Source organism: Crinia signifera, chromosome 5 (genome assembly GCF_055691185.1).
Source record: "Crinia signifera chromosome 5, ASM5569118v1, whole genome shotgun sequence".
NCBI classification, from domain to species: Eukaryota; Metazoa; Chordata; class Amphibia; order Anura; family Myobatrachidae; genus Crinia; species Crinia signifera.
Genome location: NC_139221.1, coordinates 13071137 through 13088599, shown reverse-complemented (window position 1 = coordinate 13088599; position 17463 = coordinate 13071137). Strand labels below are relative to the sequence as shown.

General features: G+C 40.4%; 1 protein-coding gene across 1 annotated transcript in view; it reads right to left on the bottom strand.

Moving 5' to 3' along the window:
* The window catches only part of MYL3 (myosin light chain 3), an 81852-nt gene that overhangs the window by 33238 nt on the left and 31151 nt on the right, over window positions 1-17463 (bottom strand). The window contains exon 2 of the mRNA XM_083186444.1: window positions 8658-8685. Within this exon, the coding sequence (XP_083042570.1) occupies window positions 8658-8685 (28 nt within the window). The remainder of the gene's footprint in view (window positions 1-8657; window positions 8686-17463) is intronic.

Genomic DNA, 17463 nt, shown 5'->3' with positions numbered 1-17463 from the left:
GCGATATGTAACATTATACAATTACTGCAGTGTGATATGTAATATTATACCATTACCGCAGTGTGATATGTAATATTATACCATTACTGCAGTGTGATATGTAACATTATACCATTACTGCAGTGTGATATGTAGCATTATACCATTACTGCAGTGTGATATGTAACATTATACCATTACCGCAGTGCGATATGTAACATTATACAATTACTGCAGTGTGATATGTAATATTATACCATTACCGCAGTGTGATATGTAACATTATACCATTACTGCAGTGTGATATGTAACATTATACCATTACTGCAGTGTGATATGTAACATTATACCATTACTGCAGTGTGATATGTAACATTATACCATTACCGCAGTGTGATATGTAACATTATACCATTACCGCAGTGTGATATGTAACATTATACCATTACTGCAGTGTGATATGTAACATTATACCATTACCGCAGTGTGATGTGTAACATTATACCATTACCGCAGCGTGATATGTAACATTATACCCTTAGCGCAGTGTAATATGTAACATCATACCATTACCGCAGTGTGATATGTAACATTATATCATTACCGCAGTGTGATATGTAACATTATACCATTACCGCAGTGTAATATGTAACATTATATCATTACCGCAGTGTGATATGTAACATTATACCATTACTGCAGTGTGATATGTAACATTATACCATTACCGCAGTGTGATATGTAACATTATACCCTTAGCGCAGTGCGATATGTAACATTATACCATTACCACAGTGCGATATGTAACATTATACCATTACCGCTGTGTGATATGTAACATTATACCATTACTGCAGTGTAATATGTAACATTATACCATTACTGCAGTGTGATATGTAACATTATACCATTACTGCAGTGTGATTTGTAACATTATACCATTACTGCAGTGTGATATGTAACATTATACCATTACTGCAGTGTGATATGTAACATTATACCATTACTGCAGTGTGATATGTAACATTATACCATTACTGCAGTGTGATATGTAACATTATACCATTACCGCAGTGTGATATGTAACATTATACCCTTAGCGCAGTGCGATATGTAACATTATACCATTACTGCAGTTTGATATGTAACATTATACCATTACCGCAGTGTGATATGTAACATTATACCATTACTGCAGTACGATATGTAACATTATACCATTACCGCAGTGTGATATGTAACATTATATCATTACTGCAGTGTGATATGTAGCATTATACCATTACTGCAGTGTGATATGTAACATTATACCATTACTGCAGTGTGATATGTAACATTATACCATTACCGCAGTGTGATATGTAACATTATACCATTACTGCAGTGTGATATGTAACATTATACCATTACTGCAGTGTGATATGTAACATTATACCATTACTGCTGTGTGATATGTAACATTATACCATTACTGCAATGTGATATGTAACATTATACCATTACCGCAGTGTGATATGTAACATTATACCCTTAGCGCAGTGTGATATGTAGCATTATACCATTACTGCAGTGTGATATGTAACATTATACCATTACCGCAGTGTGATATGTAACATTATACCATTACTGCAGTGTGATATGTGACATTATACCATTACTGCAGTGTGATATGTAACATTATACCCTTACCGCAGTGTGATGTGTAACATTATACCATTACTGCAGTGTGATATGTAACATTATACCATTACCGCAGTGCGATATGTAACATTATACCATTACCGCAGTGTGATATGTAACATTATACCATTACTGCAGTTTGATATGTAACATTATACCATTACCGCAGTGTGATATGTAACATTATACCATTACTGCAGTGTGATATGTAACATTATACCCTTACCGCAGTGTGATATGTAATATTATACCATTACTGCAGTGTGATATGTAACATTATACCATTACTGCAGTGTGATATGTAATATTATACCATTACTGCAGTGTGATATGTAACATTATACCATTACCGCAGTGTGATATGTAACATTATACCATTACCGCAGTGTGATATGTAACATTATACCATTACTGCAGTGTGATATGTAACATTATACCATTACTGCAGTGTGATATGTAACATTATACCATTACTGCAGTGTGATATGTAACATTATACCATTACCGCTGTGTGATATGTAACATTATACCATTACCTGTAGTGTGATATGTAACATTATACCAATACCGCAGTGTGATATGTAACATTATACCATTACCGCAGTGTGATATGTAACATTATACCATTACTGCAGTGTGATATGTAACATTATACCCTTAGCGCTGTGTTTCTCACTCTAGTAAATACACCCTGGAACTGTTGCATGTGTTGGCGTCCACCTGCGCTGAGGTTAATGACGCAGCTGTGCTGTCTGCCCCCATGCACACTGCTATCTCATATCTCCGGCACCAGGGAATCTATGCCCCTCCGCTCAGGACTCGCTGGAGCACAGGAATGCTGCGCCCCTGCCAGCCCCAGTGTGTGGCATTCTCTGTCATCTGTCTCCGTTTAACTCCATTCTTTCATTCTGCTGCTCTTTCATTTCCACGGCTCTTGTGGGAGGTTTGTACACGGGACGCGGTTCACCCTCCAGAACGTTAACTGCTCTTGGAGAGGAGCCTTTAGCTGCAAATGATTATCTGTCGATTTCGTGTTTCAAATGTTCTCTGAATGGCACGGATAAGTGAGCAGCAATAACATGTGGCTGGAATCTGAGGCTGTGTGAGGGTAAATCAGATAAATCTGTACTTGCCTCACGTCTAATGGTCTTAATGTTGTCAGCATTAAGCCTAAAGTTCATAAATGTACTGTAGTAATGCAACTGTGTATTCCCCAACGCAAGCAGCACATTTACTGTGTGTGTACTGTGCGTGTGTTGTGTGTGTACAAGGACCCATCATCCCTGAGGTCACGCCCTCTTTTCATAGGCCATGCCCCCTTTTCCGGCGCTAACGAAGAGTGTACCCTTTTGAAGAGGCCGTATGTCGGGAGGTATGCATATGCTGTGTGTGCTGTGTATGTGCTGTACGTGTAGTGTGCATGTACTTTGCATGTACTGTTTGTGTACTATGCTACCTCTCAAGCTTGCTGCCTAGGCGTTATCCTTGACTCAGAACTTTCCTTTGTACTCCACATTCAATCTGTCTCAAAATCATGCCACATTCACCTAAAAAACATATTTAAAGTTTGCCCTTACCTTACACAAGACACTGCAAAAACTCTAATCCATGCTCTCATCATCTCACGCATTGAGTATTGCAATAGTCTCCTTATTGGCCTTCCCCAATACAGACTCTCACCACTACAGTCCATTATGAATGCAGCTGCGAGGCTAATCTTCCTAGCCAGACGTTCATCGTCTGCAAAGCTACTCTGTCAGTCACCTCATTGGTTACCTGTATTCTACCGTATTCAATACAACATTATTTTACTTACACACAAACAGTGGCGGATTCAGGGGGGGGGCACCCGGGCACGTGCCCCCCCTGTCATTTCATTTTGTAGCTGAGGACCAGGGCTTTCCAACGAGCCCAGCCCTGTGTCTCTAGCCCCCCGGGAACCGGAGATATCGCCTGGCAAAGCTGTAACATTTATTCACCATAGGATAATATGGGACCCATCAATTCTGACCCCCACCTGGTTCCAACGGCTGCCAGTTCCCCCCCATGGCATCACAGAAGATTATGGTTGATCTCATTCAATTCCAAATCGCTGGGCCTTCAATATGATACCAGGATGGTCCATATCAGTCAATCGTTTCCAGAGATATTGCGTGTAAACCAATTTTTTTATTTTTGAAAATGTAATTTCATGGCTGTTCATGTTCTTTGAGGGCAGATTACTCTGGAACCAAACATTCCAGTTTCACTGGAGCAAAATCATTCAAAGCCCACTCAAAAGTTCTTCAATATGATACTTGTGTCATGTAAAATGGGTCAGTTGGTTCCGAAGATATAGCCGGTTAAATGAGATAACTGGTTAAAGGGGGAGGGGTGGTTTTCTCTCCCCCTCACACCAGAAAATGCAGGGACTAGGCTGGTGTAAAAAGGGACAACCTGGGAATGCATTTTCTGGTGTGAAAGGAGTATTATTTAAAATAGCCGGGACCTGCAGTGCTCTGAATACAGCTAGACTCTGCTACTGTCAGTGGCTAGCACTTCTGCCTGGCGGCGGTTGTCCCCCATTTACTGCACCACGAGCAGGTATTCCCCCTTGACAATGAGCATGTAATCTCACATGGCAACGAGCATGGAACCTCTGGCAATGAGCATGGAACCCTTGGCAATGAGCATGTAGATAAGCAGCATTTATGTAGCATAATTTTTAATAGGCATTATGGTGTTTGGCATAATACATAATGGACATAATTGCGTGTAATTTAACGTGTAATGGATAGTGTTCATTCTAGCACCCACTATATTTGAAAACCCATGCAGTTCCTCTTCCCTGCCTGGGGTGTCACTGTCTGCTCTGGTGTTTCTAGCACAGGTCTGGTTTGCATATCAGTGCCGATATACAGACCACACTGTGCTAGAAGCACTACACCAGACAGCGACACCCCAGGCAGGGAAGAGGAACTACATGGGTTTTCAAATATGGCGGGTGCTAGAATGAACACTAATGGACATTATGGTGTAAATGTTTAATGCGCGCATTTGGTGGACAATGTCCCTGTTTATGAAGCGTATTGTTAATTTTGGCTTAATCTGTTTTGCATTATGTGAATTCTGGCTCAATCCGTATGGCATTATGTGAATTTTGGCTCAATCCATGTGGCATTATGTGAATTTTGGCTCAATCCATGTGGTATTATGTGAATTTTGGCTCAGTCCATGTGGCATTATGTGAATTTTGGCTCAATCCATGTGGCATTATGTGAATTTTGGCTCAATCCATGTGGCATTTTATGAATTTTGGCTCAATCCGTGTGGCATTATGTAAATTTTGGCTCAGTCCATTTGGCATTATGTGAATTTTGGCTCTATCCGTGTATTATTATGTGAATTTTGGCTCAATCCGTGTGGCATTATGTGAATTTTGGCTCAGTCCCTTTGGCATTATGGGAATTTTGGCTCAATCCATGTGGCATTATGGGAATTTTGGCTCATTCCATTTGGCATCATGTGTAAGGGGCAAGTATAATGGGGTCTAGTATTTTGTTGCATAATGTGTAGAAGTTGTATATGGTGTGGTACACTACACTCAAGGACACGCCCCCTGTTGAGTGGTCACACACCCTTTTCCGGAGCGTGCCTTCGGCGCGCGCACAACTATATCCTTCACTTTTGTCACCATGGTGGGCCTGCGTACTTTTAATCCCATTCCCACCCTCTTTCAGCCGCTCTCTTAGCATGTACACTAGCACCACTAACACCGCTCCTCCCCCACCTAAACCCTCTTTTATCATGGTGCCCCCCCTGTCATTTTATCCTGGATCCGCCCCTGGTGTCATGTAAAATGGGTCAGTTGGTTCCGAAGATATAGCCGGTTAAATGAGATAACTGGTTAAAGGGGGAGGGGTGGTTTTCTCTCCCCCTCACACCAGAAAATGCAGGGACTAGGCTGGTGTAAAAAGGGCCAACCTGGGAATGCATTTTCTGGTGTGAAAGGAGTATTATTTAAAATAGCCGGGACCTGCAGTGCTCTGAATACAGCTAGACTCTGCTACTGTCAGTGGCTAGCACTTCTGCCTGGCGGCGGTTGTCCCCCATTTACTGCACCACGAGCAGGTATTCCCCCTTGACAATGAGCATGTAATCTCACATGGCAACGAGCATGGAACCTCTGGCAATGAGCATGGAACCCTTGGCAATGAGCATGTAGATAAGCAGCATTTATGTAGCATAATTTTTAATAGGCATTATGGTGTTTGGCATAATACATAATGGACATAATTGCGTGTAATTTAACGTGTAATGGATAGTGTTCATTCTAGCACCCACTATATTTGAAAACCCATGCAGTTCCTCTTCCCTGCCTGGGGTGTCACTGTCTGCTCTGGTGTTTCTAGCACAGGTCTGGTTTGCATATCAGTGCCGATATACAGACCACACTGTGCTAGAAGCACTACACCAGACAGCGACACCCCAGGCAGGGAAGAGGAACTACATGGGTTTTCAAATATGGCGGGTGCTAGAATGAACACTAATGGACATTATGGTGTAAATGTTTAATGCGCGCAATTGGTGGACAATGTCCCTGTTTATGAAGCGTATTGTTAATTTTGGCTTAATCTGTTTTGCATTATGTGAATTCTGGCTCAATCCGTATGGCATTATGTGAATTTTGGCTCAATCCATGTGGCATTATGTGAATTTTGGCTCAATCCATGTGGTATTATGTGAATTTTGGCTCAGTCCATGTGGCATTATGTGAATTTTGGCTCAATCCATGTGGCATTATGTGAATTTTGGCTCAATCCATGTGGCATTATGTGAATTTTGGCTCAATCCATGTGGCATTTTATGAATTTTGGCTCAATCCGTGTGGCATTATGTAAATTTTGGCTCAGTCCATTTGGCATTATGTGAATTTTGGCTCTATCCGTGTATTATTATGTGAATTTTGGCTCAATCCGTGTGGCATTATGTGAATTTTGGCTCAGTCCCTTTGGCATTATGGGAATTTTGGCTCAATCCATGTGGCATTATGGGAATTTTGGCTCATTCCATTTGGCATCATGTGTAAGGGGCAAGTATAATGGGGTCTAGTATTTTGTTGCATAATGTGTAGAAGTTGTATATGGTGTGGTACACTACACTCAAGGACACGCCCCCTGTTGAGTGGTCACACACCCTTTTCCGGAGCGTGCCTTCGGCGCGCGCACAACTATATCCTTCACTTTTGTCACCATGGTGGGCCTGCGTACTTTTAATCCCATTCCCACCCTCTTTCAGCCGCTCTCTTAGCATGTACACTAGCACCACTAACACCGCTCCTCCCCCACCTAAACCCTCTTTTATCATGGTGCCCCCCCTGTCATTTTATCCTGGATCCGCCCCTGCACACAAAGCCATAAACCAAACTACACCAACATACATATCTTCTCTTATCTCTAAATATCTTCCAACACGACCTCTACGCTCCTCCCAAGATCTGCGTCTCTCATCCACACTCATTACTCACTCCCATTCCCGACTGCAGGACTTTCTTCGGGCTGCACCCACTCTGTGGAATGCCCTCCCAAGCACAATAGGACTCTCCTCCAGTCTCCAAACCTATAAGTGTTCCCCAGTGACAGAGATGCCTTGCCTCCTCCAGTCTACAAACCTATAAGTGTTCCCTAAATGTATCAATGCCTATTTCCCTATAGAGTGTAAGCTTGCGAGCAGGGCCCTCCTACCTTTTGACTGTCTGTAAATATCCTGTTTGTTGTCTCACTGTCTCCTTTGTAAAGTGCAACAGAATCTGCTGCGCTATATAAGACACTGTTAATAAATAAATAATAAATAAATAAATGTGTGTGCTGTGCATGAAGTATGCATGCATTATGCATACCTCCCAACTGTGAAGCCTCCGGAGGCGAGACACAGGTTATGCGCGCCGTAAATGCGCCAAAATTTGTTTGGGGGGGGGGGGGCCTAATTTCGGTGGCGTGGCCTATACCACCCCCATTCTGCCGCTGTGGGGGCATGACCCAGAGGCTCTGTGAGCCTCTAGCCATGCCCCCAGCCCCCTGGCTGCGGGAATAGACGCTGTGCGCATGCGCACAGCGTTTATTCCCTGCTGCCTAGCAGCCGACATGGGGGACTCCCAACAGCCCCCCCCCCCCCTCACCGCAGGACACTGCCGGCCGCGGGAGGGACAGCGGGACAGGCCCTGATAATCGGGACTGTCCCGCTAAAATCGGGACTGTTGGGAGGTATGCATTATGTGTGTTGCTGTGAATGTACTGTGTGTACTGTGCATGTACTGTATGTGTACTGGGCAAATACAGTGTGTGTGTACTGCGCATGCACTGTGTGTGTTCTGTGTGTGTGATTTCTTGTGTGTGTGCTGAGCGTGTGCTGTGTGTGTTCTGTCAGTATATGTGTACTGTGCATGTGCTGTGCCTGAATGCTTCATGTACTGTGGGTGTGCTGTGTGTGTACTGTGCATGTGCTCTATGTTTACTGTGTATGTAGTGTGCGTGTACTGTGAATGCAGTGTGCTGTGAATTTACTGTGTGTGCTCTCCATTTATACACGTGTGTGTACTATTTGTGTGCTGTGCATTAACTCTGCATGCACTGTGCATGTGCTCTACGTTTACAGTGCATGCGCGGTGCACTTGTTGTGTTTGTGTGTGTGTGTGTGTGTGTGGTGTGCTTGTACTGTGTGTGTACTTTGTATGTACTGTGTGTGTGTGCTGTGCTTGTACTGTGCAGGCACTGTGCATTACTGTATGTGTACTCTGCATGTACTGCATTTACTGTGCATGTGCTGTGCATGAACTGTGCTGTGCATGAACTGTACTGTGCATGTATTATGCATGTGCTGTGTGTGTGCTATGCATGATGATTGCTTTCGCGTTCACTAAATGAGCAAGTGCGGCTTACAATTTCTCTGAGTGATGCTGAATAACCCCCAATACACCCTATTATAACAATATTACACACTGTGCACTCATATGGCCTTACCTTCAATCTGATCTGATGAAAATTCAATCTGGGAAAATAAAAGAAAACTAACTTAGAAAAAACTATTCATTACTAATAGAGAGCATCTACACACTATTTATTACTAATAGAGAGCATGTACACACTATTTATTACTAATAGAGAGCGTGTACACAAATATTCATTACTAATAGACAGCATGTACATACTATTCATTACTAATAGAGAGCATCTACACACTATTTATTACTAATAGAGAGCATGTACTGTACTAATTAATTACTAATACAGAGCGTGTACAAACTATTCATTACTAATAGAGAGCATGTACATACTATTCATTACTAATAGAGAGCGTGTACAAACTATTCATTACTAATAGCGAGCTAGTACAAACTATTCATTACTAATATAGAGCGAGTACAAACTAATCATTACTAATAGAGAGCGTGTACACACTATTCATTACTAATAGAGAGTGTCTGCAAACTAATCATTACTAATAGAGAGCGTGTACACGACTATTCATTACTAATAGAGAGCATGTACAAACTATTCATTACTAATAGAGAGCGTGTACACGACTATTCATTACTAATAGAGAGCATGTACAAACTATTCATTACTAATAGAGAGCGTGTACACGACTATTCATTACTAATAGAGAGCGTGTACAAACTATTCATTACTAATAGAGAGCATGTACACAACTATCCTTACTAATAGAGAGCGTGTACAAACTATTCATTACTAATAGAGAGCGTGTACACGACTATTCATTACTAATGGAGAGCATGTACAAACTATTCATTACTAATAGAGAGCATGTACAAACTAATCATTACTAATAGAGAGCATGTACAAACTATTCATTACTAATAGAGAGCATGTACAAACTAATCATTACTAATAGAGAGCATGTACATACTATTCATTACTAATAGAGAGAATGTACAAACTATTTATTACTAATAGAGAGCATGTACACAACTAATCATTACTAATAGAGAGCGTGTACACAACTAATCATTACTAATAGAGAGCATGTACAAACTATTCATTACTAATAGCGAGCATGTACACACTATTTATTACTAATAGAGAGCATCTACACACTATTTATTACTAATAGCGAGCATCTACACACTATTTATTACTAATAGAGAGCATCTACACAAATATTCATTACTAATAGAGAGCATGCACATACTATTCATTACTAAAAGAGAGCGTGTACACAACTATTCATTACTAAAAAAGAGTGTGTACAAACTATTCATTACTAATAAAGAGCGTGTACAAACTAATCATTAGTAATAGGGAGCGTGTACATACTATTCATTACTAATAGAGAGCATATACAAATTATTCATTACTAATAGAGAGTGTGTACAAACTATTCATTACTAATAGCGAGCATGTACACACTATTTATTACTAATAGAAAGCGTCTACACAAATATTCATTACTAATAGAGCGTGTACACAACTAATCATTACTAATAGAGAGTGTGTACACATTATTTATTACTAATAGAGAGCATCTACACAAATATTCATTACAAATAGAGAGCATGTGCATACTATTCATTACTAAAAGAGAGCGTGTACACAACTATTCATTACTAATAGAGAGCATGTACAAACTAATCATTACTAATAGAGAGCGTGTACAAACTAATCATTACTAATAGAGTGCGTGTACAAACTATTCATTACAAATAGAGAGCGTGTACACAACTAATCATTACTAATAGAGAGCGTGTACAAACTATTCATTACTAATAGAGAGCATGTACACACTATTTATTACTAATAGAAAGCGTCTACACAAATATTCATTACTAATAGAGAGCGTGTACACAACTAATCATTACTAATAGAGAGTGTGTACAAACTATTCATTACTAATAGCGAGCGTGTACACACTATTTATTACTAATAGAAAGCGTCTACACAAATATGCATTACTAATAGAGACCGTGTACACAACTAATCATTACTAATAGAGAGTGTGTACAAACTATTCATTACTAATAGCGAGCATGTACACACTATTTATTACTAATAGAAAGCGTCTACACAAATATTTATTACTAATAGCGAGCATGTACACACTATTTATTACTAATAGAGAGTGTGTACAAACTATTCATTACTAAAAGAGAGCATGTACACAACTATTCATTACTAATAGAGAGCGTGTACAAACTATTCATTACTAATAGAGAGCATCTACACACTATTCATTACTAATAGAGAGCATGTACATACTAATCATTACTAATAGAGAGCGTGTACAAACTATTCATTACTAATAGAGAGCGTGTACAAACTATTCATTACTAATAGAGAGCGTGTACAATCTATTCATTACTAATAGAGAGCGCGTACAATCTATTCATTACTAATAGAGAGCGTGTACAATCTATTCATTAATAATAGAGAGCGTGTACACAACTAATCATTACTAATAGAGAGCGTGTACAAACTAATCATTACTAATAGAGAGCATGTACAAACTATTCATTACTAATAGAGAGCGTGTACAAACTATTCATTACTAATAGAGAGCGTGTACACAACTAATCATTACTAATAGAGAGCGTGTACACAACTAATCATTACTAATAGAGAGCGTGTTCACAACTAATCATTACTAATAGAGAGCGTGTACAAACTATTCATTACTAATAGAGAGCGTGTACAAACTATTCATTACTAATAGAGAGCGTGTACAAACTATTCATTACTAATAGAGAGAGTGTACAATCTATTCATTACTAATAGAGAGTGTGTACAAACTATTTTTTACTAATAGAGAGCGTGTACAATCTATTCATTACTAATAGAGAGCGTGTACAATCTATTCATTACTAATAGAGAGCGTGTACACAACTAATCATTACTAATAGAGAGCGTGTACAATCTATTCATTACTAATAGAGAGCGTGTACAAACTAATCATTACTAATAGAGAGCGTATTCACAACTAATCATTACTAATAGAGAGCGTGTACAATCTATTCATTACTAATAGAGAGCGTGTACAAACTAATCATTACTAATAGAGAGCGTGTTCACAACTAATCATTACTAATAGAGAGCGAGTACAAACTAATCATTACTAATAGAGAGCGTGTACATACTATTCATTACTAATAGAGAGCGTGTACACAACTAATCATTACTAATAGAGAGCGTGTACAATCTATTCATTACTAATAGAGAGCGTGTACAAACTAATCATTACTAATAGAGAGCGTGTACACAACTAATCATTACTAATAGAGAGCGTGTTCACAACTAATCATTACTAATAGAGAGCGTGTACAAACTATTCATTACTAATAGAGAGCGTGTACAAACTATTCATTACTAATAGAGAGCGTGTACAAACTATTCATTACTAATAGAGAGCGTGTACAATCTATTCATTACTAATAGAGAGCGTGTACAAACTATTCTTTACTAATAGAGAGCGTGTACAATCTATTCATTACTAATAGAGAGCGTGTACAATCTATTCATTACTAATAGAGAGCGTGTACACAACTAATCATTACTAATAGAGAGCGTGTACAATCTATTCATTACTAATAGAGAGCGTGTACAAACTAATCATTACTAATAGAGAGCGTGTTCACAACTAATCATTACTAATAGAGAGCGTGTACAATCTATTCATTACTAATAGAGAGCGTGTACAAACAAATCATTACTAATAGAGAGCGTGTTCACAACTAATCATTACTAATAGAGAGCGAGTACAAACTAATCATTACTAATAGAGAGCGTGTACAAACTATTCATTACTAATAGAGAGCGTGTACAAACTATTCATTACTAATAGAGAGCGTGTACACAACTATTCATTACTAATAGAGAGCGTGTACAAACTATTCATTACTAATAGAGAGCGTGTACAAACTATTCATTACTAATAGAGAGCGTGTACAAACTATTCATTACTAATAGAGAGCGTGTACACAACTATTCATTACTAATAGAGAGCGTGTACAAACTATTCATTACTAATAGAGAGCGTGTACAAACTATTCTTTACTAATAGAGAGCGTGTACAATCTATTCATTACTAATAGAGAGCGTGTACACAACTAATCATTACTAATAGAGAGCGTGTACAATCTATTCATTACTAATAGAGAGCGTGTACAAACTAATCATTACTAATAGAGAGCGTGTTCACAACTAATCATTACTAATAGAGAGCGTGTACACAACTAATCATTACTAATAGAGAGCGTGTTCACAACTAATCATTACTAATAGAGAGCGTGTACAAACTATTCATTACTAATAGAGAGCGTGTACAAACTATTCATTACTAATAGAGAGCGTGTACAAACTATTCATTACTAATAGAGAGCGTGTACAATCTATTCATTACTAATAGAGAGCGTGTACAATCTATTCATTACTAATAGAGAGCGTGTACAAACTAATCATTACTAATAGAGAGCGTGTACAAACTAATCATTACTAATAGAGAGCGTGTACAATCTATTCATTACTAATAGAGAGCGTGTACAATCTATTCATTACTAATAGAGAGCGTGTACAAACTAATCATTACTAATAGAGAGCGTGTACAAACTATTCATTACTAATATAGAGAGTGTACAATCTATTCATTACTAATAGAGAGCATGTACAAACTATTCATTACTAATAGAGAGCGTGTACAATCTATTCATTACTAATAGAGAGCATGTACAAACTATTCATTACTAATAGAGAGCGTGTACAAACTAATCATTACTAATAGAGAGCATGTACACAACTAATCATTACTAATAGAGAGCGTGTTCACAACTAATCATTACTAATAGAGAGCGTGTACAATCTATTCATTACTAATAGAGAGCATGTACACAACTAATCATTACTAATAGAGAGCGTGTTCACAACTAATCATTACTAATAGAGAGCGTGTACAAACTATTCATTACTAATAGAGAGCGTGTACAATCTATTCATTACTAATAGAGAGCATGTACAAACTATTCATTACTAATAGAGAGCGAGTACAAACTAATCATTACTAATAGAGAGCGAGTACAAACTATTCATTACTAATAGAGAGCGTGTACAAACTATTCATTACTAATAGAGAGCGTGTACAAACTATTCATTACTAATAGAGAGCGAGTACAAACTATTCATTACTAATAGAGAGCGAGTACAAACTAATCATTACTAACAGAGAGCGTGTACACACTAAGAATTGGCCCGGTGCCTGTTTCTGACATTCCTTCCCGGTGGCAGTCTGCTCAGGACAAGCGAGCTGGATGCGGTGGGATAATAAGGGAACCTTGGTGCGCTACAATCCCCAGTATTATCCTTTATGCTCACTTTACGCCAATATAACATTATTTATGGTAATTTGTATGTTAAATATTCTGTAACAAAGGTATTTCTTTATTGGCCACTTCATAGTATTGGGATCTCCAGATACGGAACCTCATTATCCATTTCACAGTATCTGTAAATTCACTAAAGAGTATAAAACAAATAAGAATTAGGGTTACCCATAGCAACCAATCATTTACTTCCCATCATTTCTCTCTTGCATTCTCGAAAATACTAGACAGAATTTGATTGGTGTTTACAGGCAGCACCTCTACTTGTCTGTTTGGTACTTGTGTATTATCACGGCGCCCTATTTAAACTAAATCGTATACGATATCGTATCCGATTTAGTGGCCGATTTGCAGGCGATTCAATCCGTCATGTGATTTAGCGGCCGATTTTCGGCCGATTTTCCGCTATTTCCTGACGATTTGCATGCTTTTCCATCTTTGCACACCCCCAATATCCAAGTCAGCCCGAAGCGTGGCGAGCTGACGTGGTACGCGTCCTCCCGACCTGTTCATACCCCCACTATCCACGTCGGCGTGGAGTTGATTGTATACATCGTGGCGAGCGCAGCGAGCCCCGCGAGGGGACGTGATCCCAAAGCATGGCGAGCGGAATACACTTCAAGTAATCTGTGTCCGCTCGCCACGCTTCGTTTCTTTTAAAAGCTTTAAAGCTTTTAAAGCTGAGTCGCTGTGGGGAGCAAACAACCCTATTGCCAGTTCACGCCCAGGATGGACCTGTGTCCAAATTCTGTCTGCGACCTGGCATTTGCGAAAGGGGTATAAACAGGGCCGGCGCCACCTCTAGGCAGCTCTAGGCACTGGAGGGCGGTACTGAGCCGCCGAGGAGAGTATGATACCTCTCCTCGGCGGCTCAGTACCGCAGAGGTACCATAGAAAACACACCCCTGGACACGGGTGGGTGCGGGCGCCCGCCGCAGTATCGCCCCCCCCCCCCAGAGCGTGTGTAGGGATGACACGGGAGCCGGGCAACATGAAGGCTGAAGCAGGAAGTCACGTCCGGGCAATGCAGCAGAGGTACCCGGCGGGAGAGGAGGATGTCCGCGGGTAGCGGTGAGGTGTGTACGGCGGTTGGCGGGACGTGGAGGCTGGGTCAGCGGGAATCAGGTACCTCACACCCCCCCCACACCCGGCCGCCCCCCCCCCCCCAAACCTCGCCACCGCAGTATTGTGTGCCGCGTGTGCGCGCTGAGCTGAAACACCCCCCCACACACACACACAGAGGGCAGAGGGGGAAAGGGGGGGGGTGGGCGGGTGTCGGGGGGATTGCCTGGGGGGCAGAGAGGGTTTGCACCGGCCCTGGGTATAAATCCACCCTGACTGTGGTAGTGCTTCACCATATTCCTACCGCCTAATAATGCTAAAACAATACAAATCAGGACAAAGATGGCAACAAAAACCTCTTTTGTTTTTACAGCTACACAACCGTCCTGCAAAACAGTTTTGCGTTTAGTTGCGGCTACTAGCTTAGTATTATCTCTAATGATATTAGAACTGTAATGTCCACATCAAAATATGCCAGTAATAACATAATGAACAAATTATTCCCAAATAGGATTAAACTAATAAGTACATTTAACTCCTTTGAATACATTTCCATTGCTTAAATCCTTAAGGGGCTCACATCAATGCATAATCTGACCCTGCAAGGTTTACTAGCTCATTTCCCGCTCTGGTAGAATCAGAATTTGGCATTTTGGTGCCCAAAGAACAATTGACCTAACCTCAGACGCTGGGACTGTGTCCAGAGACCTGAGTGTTTGGCATTTGGTGTCCCGTCAGACTCTGGCTAACGAGCTCCCTGAAATGTTCAGCTTGTTATGAGTAATGTAAGAAATGCAATAACACAACTGCACCTAAAGGACAGCCCCCCCCCCCGTGGTATCATTACCGATTTCCCCGTAATGACTCTGCAGCAGAAATTGTATCTTCAGCGCCACAAAATAAACACAAGACCGCATCCTCACAAATGGTCCATTAACTTAAAACAAAAATTCCTCCAAATTACAAATAAAACAAAAAATGTTTCCATATGTGAGGAAATATATATTTTGCATTTTTCACAAAGGGAAACTCAAGAGCTTACGGTATGCAGGGTTCGCTTTTCGTGGACCGCAGAGAATGCACTGCTGCGTGCCCTCTAGAGATGTCCTAACCACAAGTACAAGTGATCTGTACTTGACGTAAAACAAAACCAAGTTACTGACCGTTGTCCTTGTATGCCAAGTTATTACACTGGGGCTCCAGCTTGGCCAAAGAGAATATGGAATGCTAATTACCTAAATTTCTCCATCCAGCCTTTGTCTCACCCATCTCTTAGAGAAGAGCCCATGTCATAATGGTCAAAAAAAACTCTTCACCTTTGGCTAGGTTTTCATATGTAAGGCCACATGGGCGCATCATGTTGCTTAATAGGGCCTTAGAACCCACCAGAGGTTTCTGGTGTACTTCATAAAGGCTGTGCTTGACGTAACACTGATCCAAGTTACTGACTGTTAGTCCTTGTATGCCAAATCAGTTGTATCGGGGCTCCAGCTTGGCCATGGAGAATATGGAATGCTAATTAACTCCATTTCCCTATCCAGCATCTGTTCCTTAGAGAAGATTCCATATCTGAATGGTCCAAACAATAATATTCACCTTTGGCTAGATCTTTACATAGAAGGCCATATGGTTGTATCATGTTGGTTATTGGGGCCTTATAACCCACCAAAGGTTTCTGAGGAACTTTATGAAGGCTATACTTGATGTAACACTAAATCTGAGTTACTGACCATTGGTCCTTGTATGCCAGGTCAATTACATTGGGGCTCCAGCTTGGCCAAGGAGAATATGGAATGCTAAATAACCCCATTTCTCCATCCAGCCTCTGTCTCACCCATCTCTTAGATAAGTTTCCATATATCAATGGTCCAAACAAAACTCTTCACCTTTGGCTAGGTATTCACATGGAAGGACACAGGAGAGCATCATGTTGAAATTGAACACTGCGGCCTTATAACCAACCAGATGTTTCTGAGGATCTTCATGAAGGCTCTACTTGACCTAACATTGATCCAAGTAAATGACCCTTTGTCCTTGTATGCCAGATCAATTACATTGGGGCTCCAGCTTGGCCAAGAAGAATATGGAATGCTAATTAACTCCATTACTCCATCCAGCCTATGTGTCATCCATCTCTTAGGTTTCTGGTGTACTTTATGAAGGCTGTTCTTGACGTAACACTGATCCAAGTTACTGACCGTTAGTCCTTGTATGCCAAATCAGTTGTATTGGGGCTCCAGCTTGGCCATGGAGAATATGGAATGCTAATTAACTCCATTTCCATATCCAGCAGCTGTTCCTTAGAGAAGAGTCCATATCTTAAAGGTCCAAACAATAATCTTCACCTTTTGCTAGATTCTTACATAGAAGGCCACATGGGC